This window comes from Carettochelys insculpta, chromosome 17, assembly GCF_033958435.1.
Source record: "Carettochelys insculpta isolate YL-2023 chromosome 17, ASM3395843v1, whole genome shotgun sequence".
In the NCBI taxonomy this organism is placed as follows: Eukaryota; Metazoa; Chordata; order Testudines; family Carettochelyidae; genus Carettochelys; species Carettochelys insculpta.
In genome coordinates, this window is record NC_134153.1 from 23,219,574 (window position 1) to 23,244,505 (window position 24,932).

Here is a 24,932-nt window from a genome sequence, read left to right on the forward strand (position 1 = left end):
GAGAGTGGATGGAGAGGTAGAGAAGAGGGCTGATTCTTGGAATGTGATGGCCCAGGTCTCAAGGGAAGCAGGGAAAAAGCTGAGCAGGGCATGTCCCATGGGAGCCTTCCTTCAGCCTGTATTCCCACTGACCAGATAGGTCATTCTTCAGATCTTTGCATCCTTTCTTTCTTCTCACTCAGGCAGTTAACTTATGCAGGAGAGATGCTATGATTCCACTCCTGAGTGTCGGGGCCAGGACTTGGCTCCTGGGAACTCAACTCTCACCTGTTCTCAGTGATGTCTCCAGGTCTGTTCCTTGGGAGCACCTTCTCCCTTTGACCACAGTGTGAGATCTCAGATCCTTTGAGCTCCTGCCATTTCTGAACACCAGGTCAGGTCTGTGCTCTGGGGAGTTCCAGGTCCCCTTGAGCTTGGCTCCCATGGGCGCCTGCACCCTCCAAGTAGCATGAGAAGTCTTAATCCCTGTGGGCTCCCACCCTGTCTGAGAGCCATGCCACATCTCGGCTCCTGGGAGCTTGTGCTCCTGGGAGCACCATTCTGGGGCTCAGCTCCCCTGGCTCTTTATAAGCTTCCAAGCTTCCCTGGGCATCAGACTGAGCAGGGTCTCAGATCAGGCAGGTCCTACATTTGGCAGGCACATGGACAGGGGCCACGGAGATATTCCCTTTCCCCTCCTGCCCCCAATTCCCCTGGCATCATGAGCACCATGAATGCCCAGTACGCTGCTGCCGCTTTACAAACAACTCATCCTCACACAATCCTCTATGTCCAGCCTGTCTTTTAGGCTGGTCCATTCCACCCAGCACCTGCACTCCACCAGTCACGGACAGCTCATCCCCCCCTGACTGGCAGGGAGCTGGGGCCATGCTGGCTGGGAAATCCAGCTGGCTGTTATTTATTGGTATTGTGGTAGGAGCCAGGCGCCCAGAAACAGACCAGGCCCACTGGGTGGCTGGCACTGTACAAGCAGGGCACCAAGACCGCTGCTGCCCCTGCAGACTTTTCAGTCTAGTCGCCCCCCTTTGGCTGGAGCTGGGGGGAGGTGGAGCCGGCAGCTCCTGGGGGGCACAGATGGTTTGGCACTGGGAGGGATCAAAGAGCTGGAGAATTAGGGCACAGGGACCCCAGAGCAGGATTGTTCCCCTCGGGCTGGCAGAGGCCACTGGGGTGGGGAGCCTCCATTCAGGGGGCACCGAGGCAGATGCCCCCCAAAGGGGGCAGGAGCGCTTACCTGGGGCCGGGGCTGGGGCAGGGAAGGGTGTGCACCCCGCTGGCTGGCGGGGGTCCGGGGAGACCGAACCCTTCGGGGCCCCGTTGGCCAGCACAGGGCGCGGGCTGGGGAGCCCCGGAAGTTTTCTGACGGGGCGGGGGTGGGTTGCGCCCCGCGGGGTGGCCCGGATCAGGGATCGCGCCCCCTCTCCGCTGGGGCCCCGCACCCACCGCTGCGCCTTCCCCGCAGGTGCCCTGCTGCCCCCGGAGCCCCTCACTCACCTGGGCCGGCTGGAGAGCGCCGAGGGGCGGCTGCGCGGCCGGAGGACACCCCCGCGCTGCTGGTACAGGTGGGTGCTGCGCCCGGGGACCCCGCTCCAGCCGCCGCGCGTCCTGCCCCGAGAGCGGCCGGTGCCTTTAACCCGGCGGGCGAGGGGAGGCGCCGACCCCTCCCCCTGCTCCGGGGCGGGGGGCCGGGAGGGGCGGCGGCTCGCACGCGGGCATCGGGCTCCTGCGGCCGGTCCTGGTCCTGAGCTGCGGCGGCCAGTGGGGCCGGGGAAGCGGCTCCAGCCCCAGGTGCACGTGCCAGCGAGCCGGGCCGGGAGCAGCCGAGGGGGCGAGAAGCGGGAGCTGCAGCAGCGCTGCCCGCCAGACCGGGCCCTTCTCTCCCGGCGTGGCGCGGAGCGGAGCGCGGCTCTGCTCGGGCCCCCTGCCGGCTGGGCTGGGCCGGGCTGGGCTGGTGCTGCCCCGCATGCAGAGCTCACCGCTAGGCTGCCCACGGCCCTGCCCCTGGCGAGGGCAGAGTCACCCCCACCCGCCTTCAAGGGCGGGGCTGCGCTTCGAGGTCGGTTTCTTTGGGGGTGATCTCAAAGCTACAGCGTAGGGCGCACAGTTAGCCTGCAGCCAGGCCCACACCCCTCTGCCCTGTGTTTGTGCGCAGACACCCACCCTCAGCTGGTGTAAACCCCGCATCAGCTTAGGAAAGGGGAAACTCAGCGGGGAGATGACAGCGGTGGATAAAAGGGTGAGGGATGTGGCGAGAGGGAGCGGGGAAAAATTATTGACTTGTTCCCATAAGATCAGAACTTGGGGACACCCAATGAAGTTAATGGGCAGCCGGTTTAGAAGAAATAAAAGGAAGTTCTTCACCCAGCCCGCAGTCAAAATGTGGCACTCCTTGCTAGAGGGGCTGGGGAGCGTAGGATGGTACCAGGGTTTAAAAAAGAGCAAGATAAATGCATGGAGGTTAGGCCCATTGGTGGCTATTTGCCAGGATGGGTAAGGAATGGTGTCCCTAGCCTCTGTTTGTCAGAGCCTGGAGACGGCTGGCAGGAGAGAGATTGTTACCTGTTCGGTTCACTCCCTCTGGGACACCAGGCATCGGTCACTGTTGGCAGACAGGACACTGGGCTAGATGGAGCTTTGGTCTGACCCAGCGTGGCTGTTTTTAGGTTCTTAAGTTCTCTCTCTTGTGCAGAGATTTTTGTTCTGGTTTACGTTTGCAACATCCATGTATACAGCAGCCGGCAATGGGCCTGACCCCCACTCTCATTTACACCACTTCCACAATAGTGTAACGTCTTTGACTTGAATGACATTTGCTCATTTGCACTAGCATAGATGAGAGGAGACTCAAACCCAAATCTAACCCACCTATTGTAAGCCCTGTTTGTGTAAAGAGTTACTCCAGATTTACAGCTGCCTAGCTACACTGGATAAATTCAGACTATCACACAATGTGGCCCAGATTTCAGCCTGACTTCCTTCTTCTGCCTGCTGAGATAAATCAGGGGGGACTTCACTGAAATGTATGAAGATACATAAGTATAAACAAGAGTGTACTCAGAACCAGACCATGTTGAAATACATGATTCCTACAAATCTAAACAGAAATAAACTTGGGACAAATCGAGTGTAAGGTTCTGAGAATACATTGTTTCCAGGTACATGAAATGGACTTTAATAGCTATAGAGTTTCATTACTTCACAAAGTGATGTAATTAATGGTAGGGAATTTTCTTGTCAGGTTGTAATCATGTATGCTGAGATTTGTCTTGAGTTTTTTGTGTACCTGCAAAGGTATGTGCTTGTGAAAATTCCAGTCATGAAAAGGTCCGTCAAATTCAAATTTTATATCATTGAAAAATTATTCACACCTGTTCAACCTTTAGCTGTGCTCATCTTAAAGGCCTGACAGCAGTTCTGTTTTCTTTCCCTATTGCATTGTTGGTGTGCGCTTGGAAACCCCTTTACTGTGAAGGCCAAGGAGGAGGGAGAATGTACCTCTCCAAATTTACAAATTGCATTGACTCGACAGTTTGGGTATGCCTGGAGGTAATGTATGGGGATTAGAGAGTGTATCTGAGGTCAGAGATTCATAGATTTGAAGGGCAGAATGGACTGTTACAAACATCTGGCCAGACCCTCTACAGAACACAGAGCAGGTCAATTCACGTATAATACTGTAACTTCTGGCTGTGGAGAAATGAGGCTTTGACCAAGTCTCCATTGCCCTCTTCTTATGCAGTCACTTATACTAGCGCAGAGGGTGTGTGAGTCATTACTTTTTCAATTTAGCTGCATTTTATACACATTTTGAATTGCCATAAATAACTTGCCTGAGGTGCAGGGCAGTGGGGAATCTAGCATGTCTGATTAATTAGATCAAATCCTCCCTGCACTGCTCAGGGAAACAAGTTAATATTGTATTCCAGTAGATTTTCATGCGCCCTTCAGCACTGAACAGATTATATATGTCTTAAATAACCAGCTACTTTCTGCCTTGGGTAATCAACCCCCTCCCTGACCTAAGTTCCCTGGTGAATTTCAAGTGGCCACATTCTTTTTCATCACTATTCTCAACTGTTATGTAATGTTGGTGCTGCTGTAAGTGGGCAGTGAATTCCTCAACCCCAGAAAAAGCCTGTATTTCATTTGTGGGTGAAGCAACCAAAATATATCATTTATAAATACACATGCACACACAACACAGCAAGGGCTGGTTCTTCTGGATTAAAAAAGAGGCATTGAAAAGTTAGGGCTCCCACCTACTGCGGGTTTCCCTTCAATAAGATTTCTCGCCACTTTTGCGTTCACACAACACATAGCATTGACCCCATACAAAGGAGCACTGCAGTCCGCAGGGATCACACACACACAGTAAAAAGGTGTAATGCAGACCTGTAAAGTGGGTTGTTGGTTTTTTTACCAAAATTGTTCCCTTTTCAGAACTGTATGAAAATAAAAGAACCCATGGTAATGGAGATGCCCGGTCAAGTACACATGCAGCTGGATTCAGAAGGCCAAGAAGCCAAACAATCTGTTCCTTCACCTGGAAGAAGATGCAGAGCTAATCTAAGGACCCAGTTTAGCAAATCTTTCTCAGGAGTAGTTCTTACTCAGGGGAGGCAGAATCACATGAGTAAAGTATCCCATGACTAAAGGATTGAAGGATCAGGCCCTAGACGTAGGTAGGACATATTTTGATCTTCACATAGTTCTATTTTAGTTACCTAGAGACCAGAAGAGCTGGGTCCTTACCTTCACAGAAATGGGTGAATTTTACACCTGTTTATGTGTTAGAAAGCACATAGCAACATTACAGCTGTGGCTACTTGCAAAGAATAACAATTTCTAAGACCCAGAAAGTACCATTTGTGCCAATAAAATTACACCCATTTTTTTCTACGCCTGTAGGCACAAATAGGAGCTGTAGGGCAGATACCTGATTTGTGCCCACAAAGGGAAGGGTTGACTAGGGAAGAGCTGAAATGTATTCCTGATGGGAATTCTTATTAAGCAATACACTCCGGGGCCGATTGACCGGTTAGCCTGGGTCAACCCCAGAAAGGATTGACCAGTACAAGTAAACACTGGGCCCCCGAGGGCAGGGGAGCTCCCAAATGCGGCGCCCAGCAGGGCTCAGGCTGGTGGCCCCATCTCGCTCCCACGAGCGGGCCTGGCGGGCGGAGGGAGCTCTGCATAAGCTGCCCCTGCCTGGGCAGCGCACAGAGGCTCCCTCCCCTCCAGGGCCCACAGAGACATGCCAGCAGCAGGGCTAAGGCAGCCCCGCTTCCCACTCTGCCTCCCTCCTGCTGTGCTGCACCAGTCCCAGGAGCAGGCAGCACGTCCCTGCTGGTTTTCTGCGCACTGCCCTCACCTCAAGGACCAACTCCACAGCTCCCATTGGCCAGAAACTTCACCCCCCCACACGCCCCCCATCTAGAAACCACTGTCGGAGGGGCAGAGTCACTTTGGGAGCTGCACCACCCCCTAACCGCCTCCCACACCCGAACCCCCTGCTCCACCCCGGGGCCCACACCCAGCTCGTCGACTCCCTCCCAGAGCCCATCCCCACACCCGCTCCTACACCAATCAAGGGCCCTTGTTTATTTTCATTTATGTTCCGTTACTTACAATACAGGAGGAGGATAAAGAAAAACGTGAAACGTGGGTGGGGGGAGATACGAGAGAAGGTTCTTGGCTGGGTCCCAGGGTGGGGAGCTGGGGGGCAAATGAAGCTGCCCAGGGAGCCCCTGTAACACTAAATCTGCCCCTGACTAAATTGCAGTTCTTGCTGACTTACAAGGGGGCAAGTGACAAACCAGGAGAAAGGCCCGGCAGCAGGAGCACAGCAGAGACAGCTGAGCAGGTTGTGCATCTTGGTTTTATTTAATTTAAAACACCAATATATAAATGTGCAAAGTATCACCCTGACACAGAGGGTCCCAACCTTTTCACTAGTGCAGACCCTCGGTTACCCCGCTCAACTGTCCACAGACCCCAGCAAAGCCCATTCTAGCTGCTATGTGCACTCCATTAAATGAAAAAGGAAACCAGGCTGTAGATTTTCAGACTGCAATTCATAACATCATTGGAAGATGTTTAATTTAAAAACAAGAATTAATTGTAACCTTGCAACTTATTTAAATCTTATTTTCTATGATCGTTTTTATTTATCTTCCCCCTCCACCCCGCACAAATCCCCTGCAATACCCTTATGGACCTCTAGGAGTTCCCAGACCCCAGGTTGGGAACCACTGTCTCCTGTGATAGGAGAAGCCAGCACAAGCCCTCACTTGAGTATAAGAATAAAATGTCATGCAAGCTTCAATGCAGTGCATGCACGGCAAAGTAACCTTACCTAGTTGGGGGAGGTGGGAGAAGAAAAGGAAGAAGAGTCTGTTAAACTGAGGAACCAAGACAAAGTATTGATTGATTTGACCTCCTGGAGCAGATCGTTTGTTACCCGGAAGTTTATCACTCCTGAAAAACATCTTCCTTGTCACAGCTCAGACCACATCTGATAATAACCCACAATTTAACCATTTCCTGAGTCTTTCTGAAAAAAAAGAATAGTATCTCTAGAAAGGACAGTGCCCAAGGGGCAAGCAGTGCTAATCTGAGTACTGTACCTGCTGCTACGTTTGGAGTAGGTTACAAAAACCGGTCAATCAGAAAAAGGTCTTTGAAGGTTGAAAGCTTCTCTTTTAGTTTGCTTCCAAACTGTTCTTCACTCTGGTAAGATGTTCAATTCCCAGCTAAAAATTCCAGCGCCAAAAAGAGGGTTTTAGAAAGAGCCCCAAGAACCTGGCCCATGCACCACTGCAAACATGAGGCTGCAATAACGCAATACTGTAATCCAAGCATTTTAATAATTTTATACAATAAAAGTGAATAATTCCATAACCCATAACAGTTGGTAGATGCCAGAAAAATGCACAGCAAGTCTCTGGCAAAGGCCTTTTGACTTAACTCGAGGGAAATTTAAACCGGATGATGGACTCTGGGTGGTCACCACTGCATTCAGAACGGAGAGCACTGTTTCACAGTGCAGCATTGAAACAATTTGGTCCAAATATTTAGACAGCAATGTCTGCAGAGAAGGGACCCGGGGACAGCACCTTAGTTTCCCAAGTGATCATTATAGCTGATCCTCACACTCCGTTGTCAGAACAGCTGGAGAACGTCTGCTTTCCTTGCTTTGCCAGTCCTGCACAGCAAATAATGACACATGGACAATTATCCCACTATGCACTTCAGTAAGCCCTGTGCAATAATAATCCACATACCTGGGGTTCTGTGTGCTCTGAATGAACATTGGTAAACCTGTGCAGAAATAGCCTCCCATGCAAACCTGAGCAGCAGAGTTACCATTCAGCTCAGCATGTCTTTACTGAACCCTTGTGGTTAACGCCGCCTAAATAGCGCTCCCTGGTGCTGTCTCCTGCTCGTTTTGTAGCTGTTCCTTATTCTGTAACTGCCTACGTTATTTTTACAGGTAGCAGTTTGTAGTGGCTAGGCAGTTGGCCTGATCACAGCTCTCCTTTCTACCACCACCTGCCGTTGGCCTTTCAGGGACACTCCGAAAGCAGAATCCACCTTTCCACAGGCTTACAGACTTCACCCCATTCCTTTCCGCCCAACAAGCTCTGACAACCATCCAATGTCACGCTTGCTTGGGAGCTCTAGCTTTCCTGCATGGCAGGAGTAGTCTGATCCTTATTCAGGTGACCGAGAACTGCATGAGAACAGAATGTTGCAGCTCTGGAGGGGAATGGATGAGTTGGGAGCATTGCTACTTCTGCTGGTTAAATGCTGGGAGACAGAAGAGTACAAAGCACTGAACAGAAATCAGAGCAGCATGGTTTTTTTCTCACTGATTCACCCTGCACAACCCGAGTCTTTGTCTCCCAGCAGCTCCTTCTGCTTACACTGAGATCGCTCCAGAGAATAATCCTTCCCTTTGTTGTTGTTTCTTCAGCATTTAACTCCATTTCCAGACAATCTTTTTTCACTTAAATCCAGGAGGAATGCGTATCTCGGAAGCCGGTCTCTGACCAAAGCCCATTAGGCAGATACAGAACTACATGGATAGAAAACTTGATGAGCTTCAGGTTCCTCCAGCTGGGGCCAGATTCTCTGTAAATGAGCTATGCACTTTGTCACACCTCAGACTTGAACTGGGACCCACAAGTGCACCCAAAATTTTGCACCCCCACTACTGATGGCCAGGCTGAGACTCTGAAGATAAAAATCAGAACCTTTGCACCTAATTCATTGTGTTAGCCTTTGCAGAGTGAGTACACACTGTTGCCAAATGGAAATAGCAAGGATTTGCATCCACTCGTCTCTTCCAGCATAAATGAATATATAATTTGCAACATAAGGAAGAAGTGGTCATGCCTGTAGCATAATTAATAAGCTGCTTCCCATCCTGAGGGGGAGGGACTAAGGAGCTACCAGATGATAGCTTAATGGGCACCTGGACCTTCTAGATGGACAGTGAGACATCAGTCTGAGAGTGGGATCACAGTGAATTGTCAGGCTCCTCTGGAAAGTCCTGAACCAGTGTCTGAAGGAGGCTGGGGACTCTAGCAGAACCAGCCCAGGGACCAAGTGCTTTATCCCAGAACCAGAAAGAGTCTGAAAGGCAGCCAAGAAAGGGGTGGGAACAAGGCCCAGAGATTGGGCCGAAGAGAAGCCCATGAAGGGTAGAAGAATCTTTTTAGTTTCTTTTTGTGCTACGTCAGAAGCTTTTGTTTGTGACTTAGCCAGAGAGCTGAGGTGCATCTTCAGCTCAGTGCATGGAGAGCCCAAGAGACCCACCCTGAGGAGAGAAACTGAGTCAGGAAGGGTCATCAGCACCAAAGATGTCCAGATTGTGCCTGGTCCTGTGTGTCTGAACACCCTTGATTTGTGAGTGTCATTGGGCAGGGAGACAAGCCACACCTGAGCTCAGTTTAAGTGCTGTCCTTGCCATATTTGGCCAGTGGCCCTGTGCTGATGGGTGCATTTCCATTGGCTTCACTGAACTGCCTATACCGAAAAAGTGTCTTCCCTACGGGAGGGGGTTAGAGGAGACCTGTCCTGCTTCCTCCCTCCTCGGTTTCCTTCCATTAAGGAAGTGGCACATTGCCCTATTGATGCACGAGGCCCATGCCCCGTTTAAATGGTTTTGGGGAGCATTTTGCAGGCTCTGTGCTAGAACTCTGCTCAGGCTGAATTGCACTCCCTGCAAAGGTGGGATGGCGTTACCTCTCCACCGTGCCTGTAAACTACATAACTTTCCAGCTTCTCTGTGGTCTGCCTTCCTTTTGAAACAAACCTACTGTGTGCAGGTTACAGCACGACACAGCAAAGGGCTGTGTGATCTAGACTGGCCTTATCTGCCTCCAGTCCATGGAACCATAACCCACCACCTTAACGAAATCTACAGGCCAGATCCTCGGCTTGGGTAATTCCGCTGAAGTCAATGGCGTGAAGCCAATTTCTACCAGTGGAGAATCTGGCCCTTGGTTTTTAGTCCACGGTCAGGCAAAATGGGAACATTTCCAGCGAACTATTGCCAGCTGTGAGAAAATAATTCCCAGTCCCAAGAGCTCTCCAGCCCCACTTTTTATTAGCTAACACAACCATTCATAATGGACTGAGAGGAGATGTGAAAATAAATACACATTAAACTGAATTCATGCACAAATACCACATTATATGTTGGAAAACTCCAGTGTGCATAAATGAGACTATAATTGTTATTGCTCATTACAAGGAGGAGGGAATCACTGAAGATAACATTACTTGATTTACCCTGGGCACTGATTTACACCGGTGTACAGGGAATGGAGACGGGGTGTAAAATGGGACCACTCCAGTTTGGTAGCATCTGACTGCACAAGATGCAGAGCGCCTGAGAAGCTGGCCCCATGTCTTTGAGGGCCAGGAGTACAAGAAAGGAACGCCATTGATCATCAGTATTTCACTATCTTCATGCTAGCGGAATGAGTTGAGGCATGAAAGGAGGAGCTTTCCCATGAGGAAGCAACAGGAATGGGAATTTTTCCAAGCTGTAAGGTAAACTTTCCCAGTACATCTCTTACAAAGGGCTGGAGAGAGTAGCTGGTAAACTAACTAAACTACTTGAATGATGGGACTTGCCTTCCACAGCTTTCAAACATTGCCGTTCCCACTGCTTTCTAATGGGATTCTTCTTGGCCCATTTTGCATTGTTAAAGGGAGCCCCGGCTGCGAAGTGTTATGAAAAGAGCAACTGTGCCAGAGCTGACTGGGTGCAGATACAGACAGAGGGGAGGAGGGTGTTCCTTCAGGTGGGATATGGCTATATGCAATACCGCACCGGTGCAGTAAGCAGGGTGGGGTTTGCACCATGTTTGAGCATTGGCTTGCTAAACCCCGAGTTGGGAGTTCAACCCTTGAGGAGGCCAGTTATGGGTCTGGGGCAAATAGATTTAAAAAAAAAAAAAAATCTGTCAGGGGTGGTGCTTGGTCCTGCCAAGGGGGCAGAGAACCGGACTTCATGACCTCCCAGGGTCCCTTCTAGCTCTATGAGATGTGTGTATCACCTGGCTATTACTTCAATCACCGTGGCCCAGTGCACAGCAGACCCATTTACATGCAGGGAACTTCCGCCTCCAGATAAGAGACTGTGCTGGCTGTCTCCGTGTTAAATACCCCTCCGCGTGGCTCCAGATCTGAGGTGGTAACGAGCAGTCGTGGGTATGGGAGGAAGCTGCATCGTGTCGCCTTCGCTGTGGGACTGTTCTGGACTCTCTTTCAGATCCAATCCAGATCAAATGGACCTTCTCCGGGACAGAGTGCGCAGATACCTGCAGCTCCCAGCTGACCAGACGGTGCTTATACTGCATGCAAAAGTGGCACAGAAATCCTATGGCAGCGAAAAGAGGTATGAAATTCGCCTGCCTCCTTACACAGCCCTGCCTTTAGCTAGCCCCTTCCAAACCGCAGACTCTTACCACCTCCCCACCCGAGGCCTTCGGTAGCTCGGCCAGTGAAGCAGAGGAGCAAACCTAACCCTGGTAAAACAAACCAGCAGTCCTGTAGCACTTGATAGACTAACAAAATGATTTATTAAGTGATGAGCTTTTGTGGGACAGACCCACTTCTTCAGATCTGGAGAATTTCCAGTCCAGACCCAGTTGTATAGTACCGGAGTCAGAACAATTTGCAAGAAAAACTGACAAATCAAATACATGAACTGAAGGAGGGGGAAGGAGGTGGGGGACATTAAGTGTCATGCCTTAATCCTGGTGTTCACCTTTCATCCTTCACTTATTTGTGGCGATTATGCTGGTAGCTCCCAGGCACCCGTCAGGGCCCAGGGCCTCTAACAGACCACAAAAAGGCAGTCTGTGCCCAGACGCTCAAGTCGCTGCTTAGTGCAATGGGGGGAAGGGCTGAACGTTGACTGGTTTGGGTCTCCACTGGCCATTTCACCTCCCCGTGTTGGCTGACACCATCTGCAAGAGGCAGTGCTGAAGCCCGGTCTCACTCCTTTCTCCAGCTCAGAGTCCGTCCTTCTTTCCCCTTTGCCGCTCGGCTCTTTGCTCTCCCACTTTTCTCTCCCCTCTAGACACCTTTCTCTGTGGGAGGCTGAGAGTGACTATTCCCACTGCTTCTGAATGGAAAAGCGCTTCCTTTCCCTCCTCCGCTCAGTCCTATGGCGTGAGGAGAGAGACATGCTGATTTTCGGTGGTGTTTTTCTTCTATGTGTGGCCCTTGAAGACCTGGGGCCAACTTCTCACATGCCCTCCATCTTGTGCAGTCACCTGCTATTGTACTGAGGGTGGAGGTTTGCTTTTTTAGCTTCCTCTTCCAGAAATGGACGAATGGGGGATGCTGTTCACAGAGGTGGGTACAGGCTGTAGAGCTGAGATCTAGACTTCCCCAGAGGACAGCTGCGGGCTCCGTTTGATCCATTCTAAAAGTGGCAGCCAGCTGCTGACTGTGAATCCAGATCCAGCTTTCTCCAGAGCTTACGGGTGTTTGGAGCGGGGGTTTTGGTTCAGGGCCATCTCAGATAGCCCTGAGATATTATCCTCTTGGGGCACTGAGCCTGCAAGTGGAGCTGCTGTATCACTGGGGCTAATCAAAGACACAGTCCTGGCACACCCTTGTTCAGGCATGGTGCAAAGGCTGCTGGGAAGCCAATTTTGTGGGTTTGGCAAGAAAAACAGAAGCAAAATCTAAAAACTGATTACGAGCTGGCACAGAGCTTCTAGGTTAAAGTTTAAATAAGCGAGAGCTGTTTTTCCTGGCTATATGGATTCGGGGTCCTGCATTGTCACTCACTTGTTTAAATAAGCACATCTCTCAGGAGATTAGTCGGCAGAAATATGGAACCAGCCCAGACTGATGTTTTCACTGCTAACATTTTACACAGTATCAATATGAGATGAATCTGTACCATTCACATGAATGCAAAGACGGTGGAAACCCAAATAAAACACAGGAAAATGTGTTTCCAAAGCTTTGGCTATAGATTTGTTTGCATTGGTCTCAGGAGTTGGCTGTGAATACAAACTGTGTTCTCAACCTGCTGAAACTTCCACATTCCAAGCTGGAAAAGTCACTGTGGCAAATTCTCCCTTAACTCAAGGAGGGAAGATCTAAGTCTGCTTTCCCTAAGAGCCCTCTCAGCCGTTTGCCCTGGGGCAGGGCTGGCATGTTCCACTAACAGAGCCCCTGACAGATGTGGCTGCTAACGCTGGTGTCTGGGGCAAGGGGAGGGACGTTGTGGGAAGAGGCACTCTCCCCTCTCCAGAGCTGCGCAGACCCTGGAGGTGGCTGGATTACTGTGCAAGGAGAAGAAGCTAGAAGAGCTGCTTCAGCAGGACCCAACTCCTGCTGATGGCTTGGTAATGGCATTTCACGTGGTTGAACAGCTGCTGCCTTCTCATCCTCCTCAGGAGCACCCGGGGGGGATTTTAGGCACATACTCGGTGTCTTCACACTCTGAGATGGGTAAAACCATTACAGGCTGGTTGGTCAGCAAGTCAATAGAGTCTTAAAGCCAGAAATGGGTTGACTTGTGCAACAGCATCCGTTCCTTGCTGGAGGAACCGGGGACGGGGCTTATATGGGAGCAGATGGGAAGAGGTTCGCAACATGCCAGGCTGTTCAGACCAAAGGCGGAAGGGAACAATGAGCGCCATGAGCTCCCTCCCACCGTGGCTCCAATGCCTGTCAGGGATGGTCTCTAATCTCACAGGGGTAGCCAGGTTCGACTGTAGCATCACAAATAACAAGCAGTCCCATAGCACCTTAGAGACTGACGTGTTAGGCCATGAGCTTTCACAGGTAAGACCTGAAGACTCTGAAGAAGTGAGTTTTTGCACACAAAAGCTCATGGCCCCATACATTTGTTAGTTGCTAAAGGCGACAGGACTGCTTGTTCTGAGGGACGGCCTAGGTAGATTTTAACCTGCCCTGGCACCAAGGAATAGGACAATGAACTCTCGTGGTCTTCCAGCCATATGCTTCTCTGATTCTATGGCCTGCAAGCACCCATCGCTGGTCATGCAGATGGCATGACTGTGCATTTAGCACATATCTGCATATGCAAATACAGGCACCATATTCTGTGGGCATGTCTCCCGTGAAAACCTACCTGCCGTGGCAAAACATCAGATGATCTAACCTTTACGATTTTTGCCCTACCTAATGTAGCTCTTCTAATTTGTGTAGCTCTCTTATTAGCGTTTTCAGTCCAGACTAATCCCCTGCAGTGCTAGGTTCCATCCACCAGCACTACAGATAGCAAACCATTCAGAGCTCTTGATCTGTATCCCACACCTGCTCCTGGTACGTGCCAGCATAAGTGAGCCAAGCTCAGGTCACGTCTAAGCATTTTTCGCTTTGTTTAGCCAGGAAGAAGATTCTGCATTCAAACTCAGAAAAGAAACAGTCCCTTACCATAGGCTTGTCTACGCTTGCACTTGATCGGCAAAACTTTTGCCATTCGGGGGTGTTTAACCTCCTCCCCGGGACCACAGAGCTTTGCCACAGCCAGTGAAAATGTGACTGCTGCTCCAGCTGACAAAGCAAAAGCTGCTTGTAGGAGGCGGATGGAAGTATTCTGTCCACAAAGTGCTGCGAAACAGAGTTGGTGCATGCCGGCTTTCAGCCACAGGACTGTGTCAACACAGCCTTGTCACTGGGGCAATGTCTACATTAGAAGCATCTGCTGCCAGAAATTACTGTTGACAGGGAAATCTCAACAGAACCTCATTGACAGACTGCATCCACACACAGCTTGCTCTGTCGACAGAGAACTGCCAGACTGCACTGCCCTCTGGTGCCAGAAAGCGGAAAGGCAGCTCTGCAAAGAGGGCTGCCTGGCAAGCGGAAGCCCTCTCTGTCGACAGATGTGTATATGCTGCACTTCTGTTATTCCTCAAATTTTTGAGGGCTAACACTGTTGAGGCAAACGCAGAGTTCTGGCAAGACTCTGTCGACACAACGCTTCATTTGTGTGTATCCAACCCCTACGTTATGTCGACTGGAGACCCCTTCTGTCGACAAAACTTCTAGTGTAGCCACAGCCTGGGAGCTGTGTAGTGTAGCCACATCGGTTGTGTTCCCTTAACACACAGCCTGTTTTCTTTTGTCAGGTTTTTCTGCCCCCCTCCTTGCGTTTATCTGACGGGCCCAGGATGGAAACTGAAGCAGGAGCAGATAAAAGGTAAGAGCGGAAGAAAGCCGCATGTGTTCGGAGAGCAGAAGTCCTGCCACTGAGCCACTCCCCGTAAGCAGAACGGAGCAGAGTGGGAAAAGCCATCTGCGCATATTCCTTCGGGCAGGAAAGGGATTTTTGGGTTGAGTGTATATTTGACCGGCTGGTGTGTGAGTGCTTGAGCTTTAGCGGAGTGAATACCTGTGAAAAATGACTCCCTAGTGCATGTCCTCACACAGATCGCAAGGTTAGATTCATCAGATTACCAGTTTGTTCAGCTCTGTCGGCAGCTTCACAGAACCGGGCAGAGTGGGGGAGGCTCACAGCGACTGTGGAAGAGCTGGAACTAGGCTGGAGCGGATAGGCAGAAGCAGTGACCGTTCTATCTGCAGAATTGCTACACCGGGGAGAAGCTAAAAAGAGGCTATTAAAAATGCCAAAGCTCAGAGGGAACTCCCTCTAAGGAGAGCCTGGAAAGCCACATGTGAGCTGCTTGGGAGAATGGGAACAAGACCTTGTGGGTAGAGCTGTGAGTTAGAAGCTAGGAGGCCCTGGGTTTGAGCCCTGCCCCACCTTTTGGGATTAGCCCTCCCTGTGGGGAGGTGGGAGCATTGCCTAGTGGTTAGAGCAGTGGTTTGGGAGCCAGGAGGCCCTGAGGGGAGGAACTATGCATGGAGGCAAAGGGGTTGGGACCAGGAGCTGGTCTAAGTTCATTCATGAAAACTTTTGCTGAATGAAAAACAGCCTTTCTGTAAAATGGACATTTTCAAGAAAAATCCCCTTTTTGTCAAAAAACAAACAAACAGGTTTTCACACATCATAACAAAAAGTTCAAAACCTGGTTTTAGCAGATGATTCATTCTGGTTTTTTTGCGACCAAAAATGTGACATTTTCAGTTTACAGCAAAAACCTGAAAAATCCCAAAGAAAGCTTCGGATGGAAAATGAAAAATGTTCCATTTACACCAAAACATTTGATGGGGTGGGGGGTGGGAAGAGATCATCTCCCAGCCAGCACCAGCCAGGAGCAAGGCTGAAGACACAAAAGGGAGGGCGAGGCCAGCCAGGTGGAGAAGGGGTGTGGAATTCTAGACCCAGGGTCAGCAACCTTTCCAGGGTGGAGTGCTGAAAAGTGACCTTCTGGCCTCCATGTACGGTCAAGTGCTGGTGATACTTTTTAAAGCCGCTAATAGCCTTACTTACAGCAGCTGCATTAATAAATAAAGACACAGGGGTTTACCTTTTAGGTGGTGGTTGGTAGCATGAGCTGGTCTTCGGTTAATCCACAGGCTCCAGTGGCTTTGAGCAAGCCCCCCAGCTGCATGGGGCAGGAGAGCAGGGTTGAGTTCCCACCTCTCGTGCCAATGAAAATCGGCTCACGTGCCGCTCTCGGCATGCGTGCCGGACATTGCTGACCCCTGTTCCAGACCATCAGCTCACTTAGGATGCGTCTACTCTGCAATGTGCTGCACCACAGCTGCAGGCATCAGGAGGGAATTAGCTGTTGCTCTCCTCTCTGAGGTTCCTGGGAAGGCAATGGGCATGTCAACTGGGTCAGCACTTCTGTATTTGGATGGACGACCTCCATAAATGCTGGTGAATCAAGGCCTTCCCCAGGGAGTAGCTCCCTAGCTGTGTGCACAGATGGACTTATCAAGCTCTTGACCTGAACCCTACACAAAACCTTCCATCCAACCATCCCCCGTGGGAAGGTGATTTAAACACCCGAGCCTGACTCGTAGCTCTGGACCAGAGGTTCTGAGCCCCTGCTGCTCCCGCAGAAATCAAGAGGAGAACTCTCTCCAGCCCTTTTGTCAGACTGAGTTTGGCCACAGGTAGCCACACAAAATGAAGGCTACGTCTAAATTGCAGGTAAAGACGTGGCCGCAGCTTGTCGGCATACTGCCACGAGCTTTATTCTAGCTCACAAGGCTAAAATAGCAGTGAAGTCAAAGCGATAAAGTTCGCAGCATGTGCTAGAACTGCAAATGCAGAGCTGGGGAGCTGACAGCCTCAGCAGGCCCCTGGGCAATGTGGGAGGGGGTGGTTCTGTGCTACTGGGGGGCAGGGACAAACGCAGAAGGGGCCAGCTGCCTGGGCTTCGACATGCCCTCACCTGGAGTGCATGGCACTGCAAGCAGATGGCAATTTAAAGGTTCTTTTTGAATCACGGGACCCAGGGCAAATGCCCTTTCTACTCCCACCCGAAGCAGGCCTGGCTGGGTTCCCAGTGGGCTTATACAGCCTGCACCAGAGTCCATGTCCCTGGGTCTTCACTGCTATTTATTGCCATACTAATTGCATAAAAGCTAGCCAGTGTGAGCTGCCATCACACCCCTGACTGCAGCGCAGGCACGCTGTAAGCGGCACAGTCAAGGGAATTAATCCTTTTGCGGGATTCAAGGGGCCCACTAGCCTGCCAGCCGAGAGACAGAAAACACCACAACAGGGGCTCTGGGAGGCAGTCAGGCAAACCCTGGCTCTGCTGAAAGGGATGCTGAGTTCAGGGCCATGTTGGGATGGTCATGTGCAAACACTTTTCTGATAGTGCGGGGGCTTAATTGCTTCAGCAGTTAGGTATTCAGTGTTCCCTGTAAGCTGTGTGCTCGTGCGGCCGCTCAGGAGAGATTCAGATGACCCCCCCAGCTGATTAGCACAGGGCCCAGAGGTAGGTTTTGTGTTTTCATCGGTGGTGCACATTCTTACGTGCCTCAGTGCACATAAAAATTGTTCCGCACTTGGGTGGGGAAAAAATCCACATGTGGCTGGAAAAGATTAGAGGAAACCCTGGTTATGATCCTTGCAAAACAGTTATGGCATAAATCGTACTAACATAATTAGCAGCTGCGAAGTCGAGGTGCTCATAAGGGCAGGAAATGCTGCTCAAAAGCCAGCGAATCTGCATGAAAATGTTCTGAGTACCAGTCAAACGTGCAGAAAATTTCACTTCCCTGGGTTCCAGGAAAAGCAAAATCTACCTCATTGCCCCCCTGCAGCTTTACCCTGGGGGGGGCAGCTGCCCCACCCATTATGTTCATTATTCATTCACTGAGTGCCCCACAACAGGCAAGGCACCATGTATGTGAATCAATAAAAAAGACACAGTGAAATCCAGGCGCCACTGAAAAACGGGGAGTTTTGCCCAGAATTTCACCCTGATCCCCATCCCAGAGAGTTTACAGCCTAAGTGACAAAGACACAACCAGTGGCGGCAGCAGACACTGGAGTGGGGTTAGCAGTGGAGAGGAGAAAGGTGGGAAATGTGTGGTGTGGGAATCTGAGGTTGGTCCAGTCACAGCTTGGTGTAGGGCTACATTCCCGGCCACGTGCTCTGGACACAGGCTCCCATCCGCCCCAGCTGTGTGCTGTGTAAGTGCACAGGCTGAGACATTCGGCATACTGAGGAGAATTACAGAGCAGACCAAGGGACTTCTGGAGTGGGCCCCGGGGAGCGATATGTATAGCCCAGGTGGGGTAGGTAAGGGGGTGTAAAAGGTTGGAGAGCCAGAGGTGGGAGAAGGGAAGTGGGAAGATGGGAGCCATGAGGAACAGAAGCGGAGATGGAGACAGGGAACAAGGGGCAGTGGGGAGGAGGCCCCAGTGAAGCAGGGCAGTCGGGGGGAAGCTGCCTGGCAGCCTGTTGTTGAAGGTGTCTGGGGTACAAGACAGGAAGGGAGAGACGCAGAAAAGCAGCAGCTCACACCAGGGCAGCTGGAGAGCAGAAGCGTCCAAGTGTCCCAAAGATGCAGCTGGCCCTTCTGGGGAGGTTCACCAGCTTGTGTCCTCTCGGGGGGGCAGTAGCTTCCCTGTCCCCTCCTCCTCTGTAGCGAGGGCAGCAACAGCTGAGCCTTCCCAGTCCCTCCATTGCCCCCAGCGCTCTGGGCAGCAGTAGCACAGACCAGCGTTCCTGGTAAGCTGGCTGCTTGGGCAGCCACCCAGGAGAGATTCAGTTGCTGCCCAGCTGATTAGCAGAGCACCCACAGCCAGTGGCCTGTGTTTCTACTGGCGGTGCACATGCCTTGGTGCACATAACAAAATTTGTTCTGCCCATGAATGGAAAAAATTAGCGGCATCACTGGCCCAGACCCTCTCAGCTCTGTAGGCTTCAGCTGGCGTCTGGGTTTCTGTGTGGGGGAAATGTTTCTCCTTCTCTTTTCCAGAAAGGGATTTGGGAGAGGCTGGTGTCCGGGTGTGCGGGTACATGGGACTGGACAGCAGCCCGATGGAGACCCAGAAACTCAACTTTGAGGAGCAGCCTGACTCCAAGGTAAGATAAGTCAAGTGACTCCCCCAACACAGCCCTTCTCCAGGTCCCCCCACGCACAGTCACACATGGCGTGGAATCCCCCTGCACCAGTCTGAGTGGTCTTCACTCATGGCTTGCCAGGAAATTCATCTTTGTCACCATCTTTTCAACTTCCTGGCCCTCGTGGCTGGAGAATGCCCAGGGACTACATGGTTTCCTGAGCCCATAGTATCCTCCTGATGAATGGAATGCCACGGATTCATCACAAATAAACTGCTAATGAAAATACCAACCTTCCACAAATGTCACGGGCTGGAGCTATAATTTGGCCTCATACTATAGGGAAAGAAATATATCAAGTATTATCTTGGGCTCTGAAGAATGTGGGGGCTGGGGCTGGGGCTGGCCAGAAGCATAACAAAAAGGACCTTTGTGTGCTATAGAAAAGCCTAGCCGTGCAGTCAAAGTCCCAAGATGAATGGGAAACTGTAAACCTAGGTAGACTTCTGGTGTTAGGTTGTGTCGATCACATGTGAACATTAATTTCCATCTGGAACTCTCTAGCTCCTGTATAAATAAATCCTCCACCGTTCCTCATCAATTCACTCCACCTGAAATAACATCTCTAATCATCTCCCCCTTTAAATGGACTTACAGCTCCTGTGAATGGACTCCATCAATGCTTTTTTTGTAGCGGTACGGAGTACCGGCACCTCGGCAGCCCCAGCCATGAGGTTGGCTGGTAGGGAGGGGGCAGGGAGCCTGCTGAGTACCAGCTGCTCTTTTTCCATCAAAAAGGCACTGGAGCCCATTATGTCCTAGTGGGAGCTGCTGTGTCCTACAGGGCATGTTCTTGGGTGTACAGCGAGAGGTGGTGATGGCTCTGGTGACGGAGGTCTTGTCTCCTCAGTCCTTCGCAAGGTGGTGCTTAAGCATCCTCATTTATACACGGCACATAGTGCAAGGTGGGCATTTCCCTTCCTGAAAACCCGGAGCACATAAGGAAGGATGGAGAAGAGCGACCAGCTGATTCTTGCAGCCCCCAGGGTGGCTCCCATCCCATTGGCAAGGTGCACATTCTTTCATTGAAGCCAAGCTGGTAGAAAGTGGACATTGAAGCTGTGTAGAGTGAGAGCATTACTGAAAATACCTCTTCCAGGGAAGGCCCTGGCGTGTTGGCTTAGAGAGCTGTATGTTCAGCCACAGGACTCACAGGAACCCACCGGTGGCACTCAGGATGCTGTGCACAGATGGTGCAGTGATTCACTTCTGCGCATGTCATTGTGCTCAGGTTGAGTTGTTGGGTCCATGGATTGTCTTACTCCCCTGGCCTTGTGTCGGAAGTGAAAGGGAGCCTTGTTGTTGCTCTCCCTCTCTGGATTACTGCTTGATAGTACTCACAGGTCCCAGACAGGACCAGGGCCTCCTTGGACTAGGCATGTTGCAAACACATATGAAAATACGCTTCTGCCTCCGCAGATTTCTTTTTGCAAAATCCTCCATTTGTCTAGGTCACTCTGGACCCTACCCCTACTCTCCAGCACATCTACCTCTCTCCCAACTCAGTGTCATCTGGGGAAGCTTGCTGAGGGTGCAACCCGACCCCTCATCCACATCAATCATGAAGAAGTTGAATAAAACTGGCCCCAGTACCCGTGTTCCCAGTAAGCTGTGCACTTGTGCCGCCACTCAGCAGAGAGACAAATGCTGCCCAGCTGATTAGCAAGTGCCCACAGCCAGGTTTTGTGTTTCTACTGGTGATACACATTTGCACAGGCCTCTGTGCACATCAAAATTTATTCCACACAGGGATGGAAAAGATTAGAGTCCAGACTGATCCCTAGGGCACTCTGTTTGAGACCTATTGCCAACCAGGCATCAAGCCATTGATCACTACCCATTGAGCCCAACAATCTAGCCAACCTTCAATTCACCTTACAGTCCATTCATCCAAACTAATGACTTCTTTAATTTGTTGACTGGAATACAGTGGGAGACTGTATCAAAAGCTTTGCTAAAGTCAAGGTGTATCACACCCACAGCCTCTCCATATCCACAGAGCCAGTTATCATGGAAGAAGATTGGATTGGTCTGGTATGACTTGTCCTTAGTGAGTGCACATTGCCTGCTCCTGACCACCTTCCTGTTCTCCAAGGCTACGTCTACACGTGCACCCAACTTCGAAATAGCTTATTTCGATGTTGCGACATCGAAATAGGCTATTTCGATGAATAACGTCTACACGTCCTCCAGGGCTGGCAACATCGATGTTCAACTTCGACGTTGCTCAGCCCAACATCGAAATAGGCACAGCGAGGGAACGTCTACACGCCAAAGTAGCACACATCGAAATAAGGGAGCCAGGCACAGCTGCAGACAGGGTCACGGGGCGGACTCAACAGCAAGTCGCTCCCTTAAAGGGCCCCTCCCAGACACACTTTCATTAAACAGTGCAAGATACACAGAGCCAACAACTAGTTGCAGACCCTGTATATGCAGCACGGACCCCCAGCTGCAGCAGCAGCAGCCAGAAGCCCTGGGCTAAGGGCTGCTGCCCACGGTGACCACAGAGCCCCGCAAGGGCTGGAGAGAGAGTATCTCTCAACCCCCCAGCTGATGGCCGCCATGGAGGACCCCGCTATTTCGATGTTGCGGGACGCGGATCGTCTACACGTCCCTACTTCGATGTTGAACGTCGAAGTAGGGCGCTATTCCCATCCCCTCATGGGGTTAGCGACTTCGACGTCTCGCCGCCTAACGTCGATTTCAACTTCGAAATAGCGCCCAACACGTGTAGACGTGACGGGCGCTATTTCGAAGTTACTGCCGCTACTTCGAAGTAGCGTGCACGTGTAGACGCAGCTCAAGTGTTTCAAAATGGGTTCCTTGAAGAGCAGAGCTATGGTTTTGCAAGAGGTTGAGGTGAGGCTGACCAGTCTATAGTTTTTTGGTTCTCCTTCTTCCACTTTCTCAAAAGATGGGCACTACATTTGCCTTTTCCCAATCAGCTGGGGCCTCCCCGATTGCCGCAAGTTTTCCAAGATAAAGGCCAGTGGCTCTGCAATCACATCATCCAACTCTCTCAACAGCCTTGGATTCATGGCATCCAGTCTCATGGACTTGTGCATGTCCAGCTTTTCCAAATAGCCCTCAACCTGGTCTTTCACCACTGCGGGCTGCTCACCTTCTCATACTGTGCTGCCTGGTGCAACAGTCTGGGACCTGACCCCGTCTATGAAGACTGAGGCAAAAAAAGGCATTGAGTACTTCGGCTTTTCCCACATCATCTGTCACTAGGTGCCTTCCCCATTCAGTAAGGGTCCCAGTCTTTCCCTGACCTTCTTGTTGCTAATATACCCGTAGAAACCCTTCTTGCTGTCCTTCACATCACTTGCTAGCTGCAACTCCAGTTGTGCTTTGGCCTTCTTGACAACATCCCTGCATGCTTGAGCAATGTTTTTATACTCCTCCATGACCCTCTGCCCAATGTTTCAGTTCCTGTAAGCTTCCTTTTTGTGCCTAAATTCATGGAAGATTTCTCCATCAAGCCAAGCTGGTCGCCTGCCATGTTCGCCCTTCTTTCTGTGCATTAGAATGGTTTGTTGCTATACCCTCACTAAGGCATCTTTAAAATGCAGCCAGCTGTCTTGGATTCCTTTCCCCAGCATATTAGCCTCCCAGGCGATCCTGTCCATCAGTTCCCTGAGGAAGTCAGAGTTTGCTTTTCTGAAGTCCAGGGTCTGTATTCTGCTGCTCTCCTTTCTTCAGGATCCTGAACTCAACCATCTTATGGTCACTGCTGCCTGGGTTGCCACCTTCTTCTACTTCCCCTACCAATTCTTCCATGATTGTGAGCAGCAGGTCAAGAGGAGAATGGATCCTAGTTGGTTTCTCCAGTATTTGAACCAGGAAGTTGTCCTCCCCACTCTCCAAAAACTTTCTGAATTGCCTGTACATGGCTATATGGCTCTCCCAGCAGGTGTCAGGATGATTGAAGTTCCCCATGGGAACCAGGGCCTGTGATCTGGGAACTTGTGTTAGTTGTCCAAGGAAAGCCTCATCTGCCTGAACCTTCTAGTCTGGTGGTCTATAGCAGACACCCACCACGTGTTCTTTCACCCTTGCTGCTCTCGCTTCTCACCTAAACCCAAAGACTCTCAATAGGCTTTTCTCCAGTTTCATACTGGAGCTCTGAGCAATCACACTGCTCCCTTACATACATTGCAACCCTTCTGCCCTTTCTTCTGTGCCGGTCCTTCCTGAACAGCTTATACTCTTCCATAACAATGCTCCAGTCATATGAGTTACTCCACCGAGTCTCTGTTTTTCCATTTACATCATACTGTGCCAGGACTTCCAGTTCTTCCTGTTTGTTCAGTGAAAATGCACCCTAAGGCTCCAGACACAATTTACAGCCTATGACCATCGTTCTTGTTACTTACAGGAGTTCAGCTGTGCCAAAGCACTCTACATCTCAGACACGGAGAAGAGGAAACATTTCCGGCTGGTTTTGAAGCTCTTCTTCAGCAATGGGCAGGAGATTGGCACTTTCCACAGCAAGCTGATCAAAGTGATTTCCAAACCCTCGCAGAAGAAGCAGTCCCTGAAGAACACCGACTGTAAGTAGCAAGGCAGCCTGCCTCATTCATGGGTGCTGAGCACTGAAGGGTTTTTAACAGCTATCGCTGCGTTACTCTCTATTCTCTGTTGCTTGGGTAGCGCGCCCCATTTCAGCTCTCCAACTAGCTAATACCTGAATCGGTTTTTCACATGCTTTATCAGACTGGGGCACCAATGTAAAGCAAACATGAAACTAGCACAGATTGAATATCAGCAAATGTATGCATTATAAACTGTCTGATCCAAAGCCCAGTGAAGTCACCAGAAGAATGTCCATTGTCTTGAGAATTTATTCTGCTGCTCTGTGTAATGAGCAAATGCAGAACCTTCATCTGGGTTCTGTTCAATATATACAAAGACATCACTCACCCTTAATAGTCCAGCTTGGTGGGTACTAAGACCAAGGGCCAGCCAGCCAGTTCATTATGGCCCCAGTGTGAGAGCACTGGGGAGTCTGAGAATGACAGAACAGTGCTTTCAAGCCACATGGCACTATAGAAATAGAACACATGGGCTGTGTCTACACTTGCATTCCTCTTTCGAAAGAGGCATGCAAATGAGGGAAATTGAAAATGCAGATGAGGGACAGATTTACATATCTGGTGCCTCATTTGCGTATTCTTTCAACAGAAGAAAAGCCGTGTGGACACAGCTCTTTCAAAAGTAAACCCCATCTTTGAAAGAACCCTTCTTCCTTTTTTTTTAAGAAGAAGGGATCTTTCAAAGAAGGGGTTTACTTTCGAAAGAGCCGCATCTACCCTGTTTTTCGTCTTTCGAAAGAAGCTCTTTCCAAAGAATATGCAAATGAGGCACCAGATATGTAAATCTGTACCTCATTTGCATTTTCAATTTCTCTCATTTGCATGCCTCTTTCGAAAGAGACGTGCGAGTTTAGACACAGCCATGGAGCATTAGCTAAAGTCCTACAGAGCAGGGAAAAGCATCCCCATGAAGGAGAAGATATGATTTAAGAGGTCTTTTCCATCACCGATTTTGAAGATTATGAAGTGCTGGAAGCAAAGAACAGTTACTTACTTTACACAGGTCCTTCAAGGTGTTTTTTCTGCCAAGATCTCACTAACGCACCAGGCAGTGTATGCACACCACCAGTGGGACCCACAAGGGGAAAGACTCCCAGCAGAACAAAATTTTGTAGCAAGATGGTTCTCTGAGTTCTTTAGCCTAACTCTATGCAAAGCAAAGGGAAGGTCAGGCAACTAGATGCTGGGGTGCGGGAGGAAGGATATTCACAGGGAGACTTCTGCAGCTATCCAGTCGCTCAGCAACGCTCTGGTATTCGGGCGAGCTGACACTGGTTACTGAGGATTTCCATGAGTGCTAATGCTGGTGTCCATGTGTCTTTTG

At 50.4% G+C, this 24,932-nt stretch overlaps 2 protein-coding genes across 4 annotated transcripts in view; one reads left to right on the forward strand and one right to left on the reverse strand.

Annotated features, from left to right (window-relative positions):
* MATN4 (matrilin 4) overlaps positions 1 to 1,858 on the reverse strand; it is a 35,522-nt gene extending 33,664 nt beyond the window's left edge. For all 3 annotated transcript variants that reach the window (XM_075011408.1, XM_075011405.1, XM_075011406.1), the window contains exon 1: positions 1,495 to 1,858. The gene's annotated coding sequence lies outside the window, so the exon portion shown is untranslated. The remainder of the gene's footprint in view (positions 1 to 1,494) is intronic.
* RBPJL (recombination signal binding protein for immunoglobulin kappa J region like) overlaps positions 1 to 24,932 on the forward strand; it is a 41,570-nt gene that overhangs the window by 11,273 nt on the left and 5,365 nt on the right. The window contains exons 2-6 of the mRNA XM_075012162.1: positions 1,463 to 1,562; positions 10,787 to 10,912; positions 14,640 to 14,710; positions 18,862 to 18,968; positions 23,392 to 23,566. Coding sequence (XP_074868263.1) covers positions 1,463 to 1,562; positions 10,787 to 10,912; positions 14,640 to 14,710; positions 18,862 to 18,968; positions 23,392 to 23,566 — 579 coding nt within the window. The remainder of the gene's footprint in view (positions 1 to 1,462; positions 1,563 to 10,786; positions 10,913 to 14,639; positions 14,711 to 18,861; positions 18,969 to 23,391; positions 23,567 to 24,932) is intronic.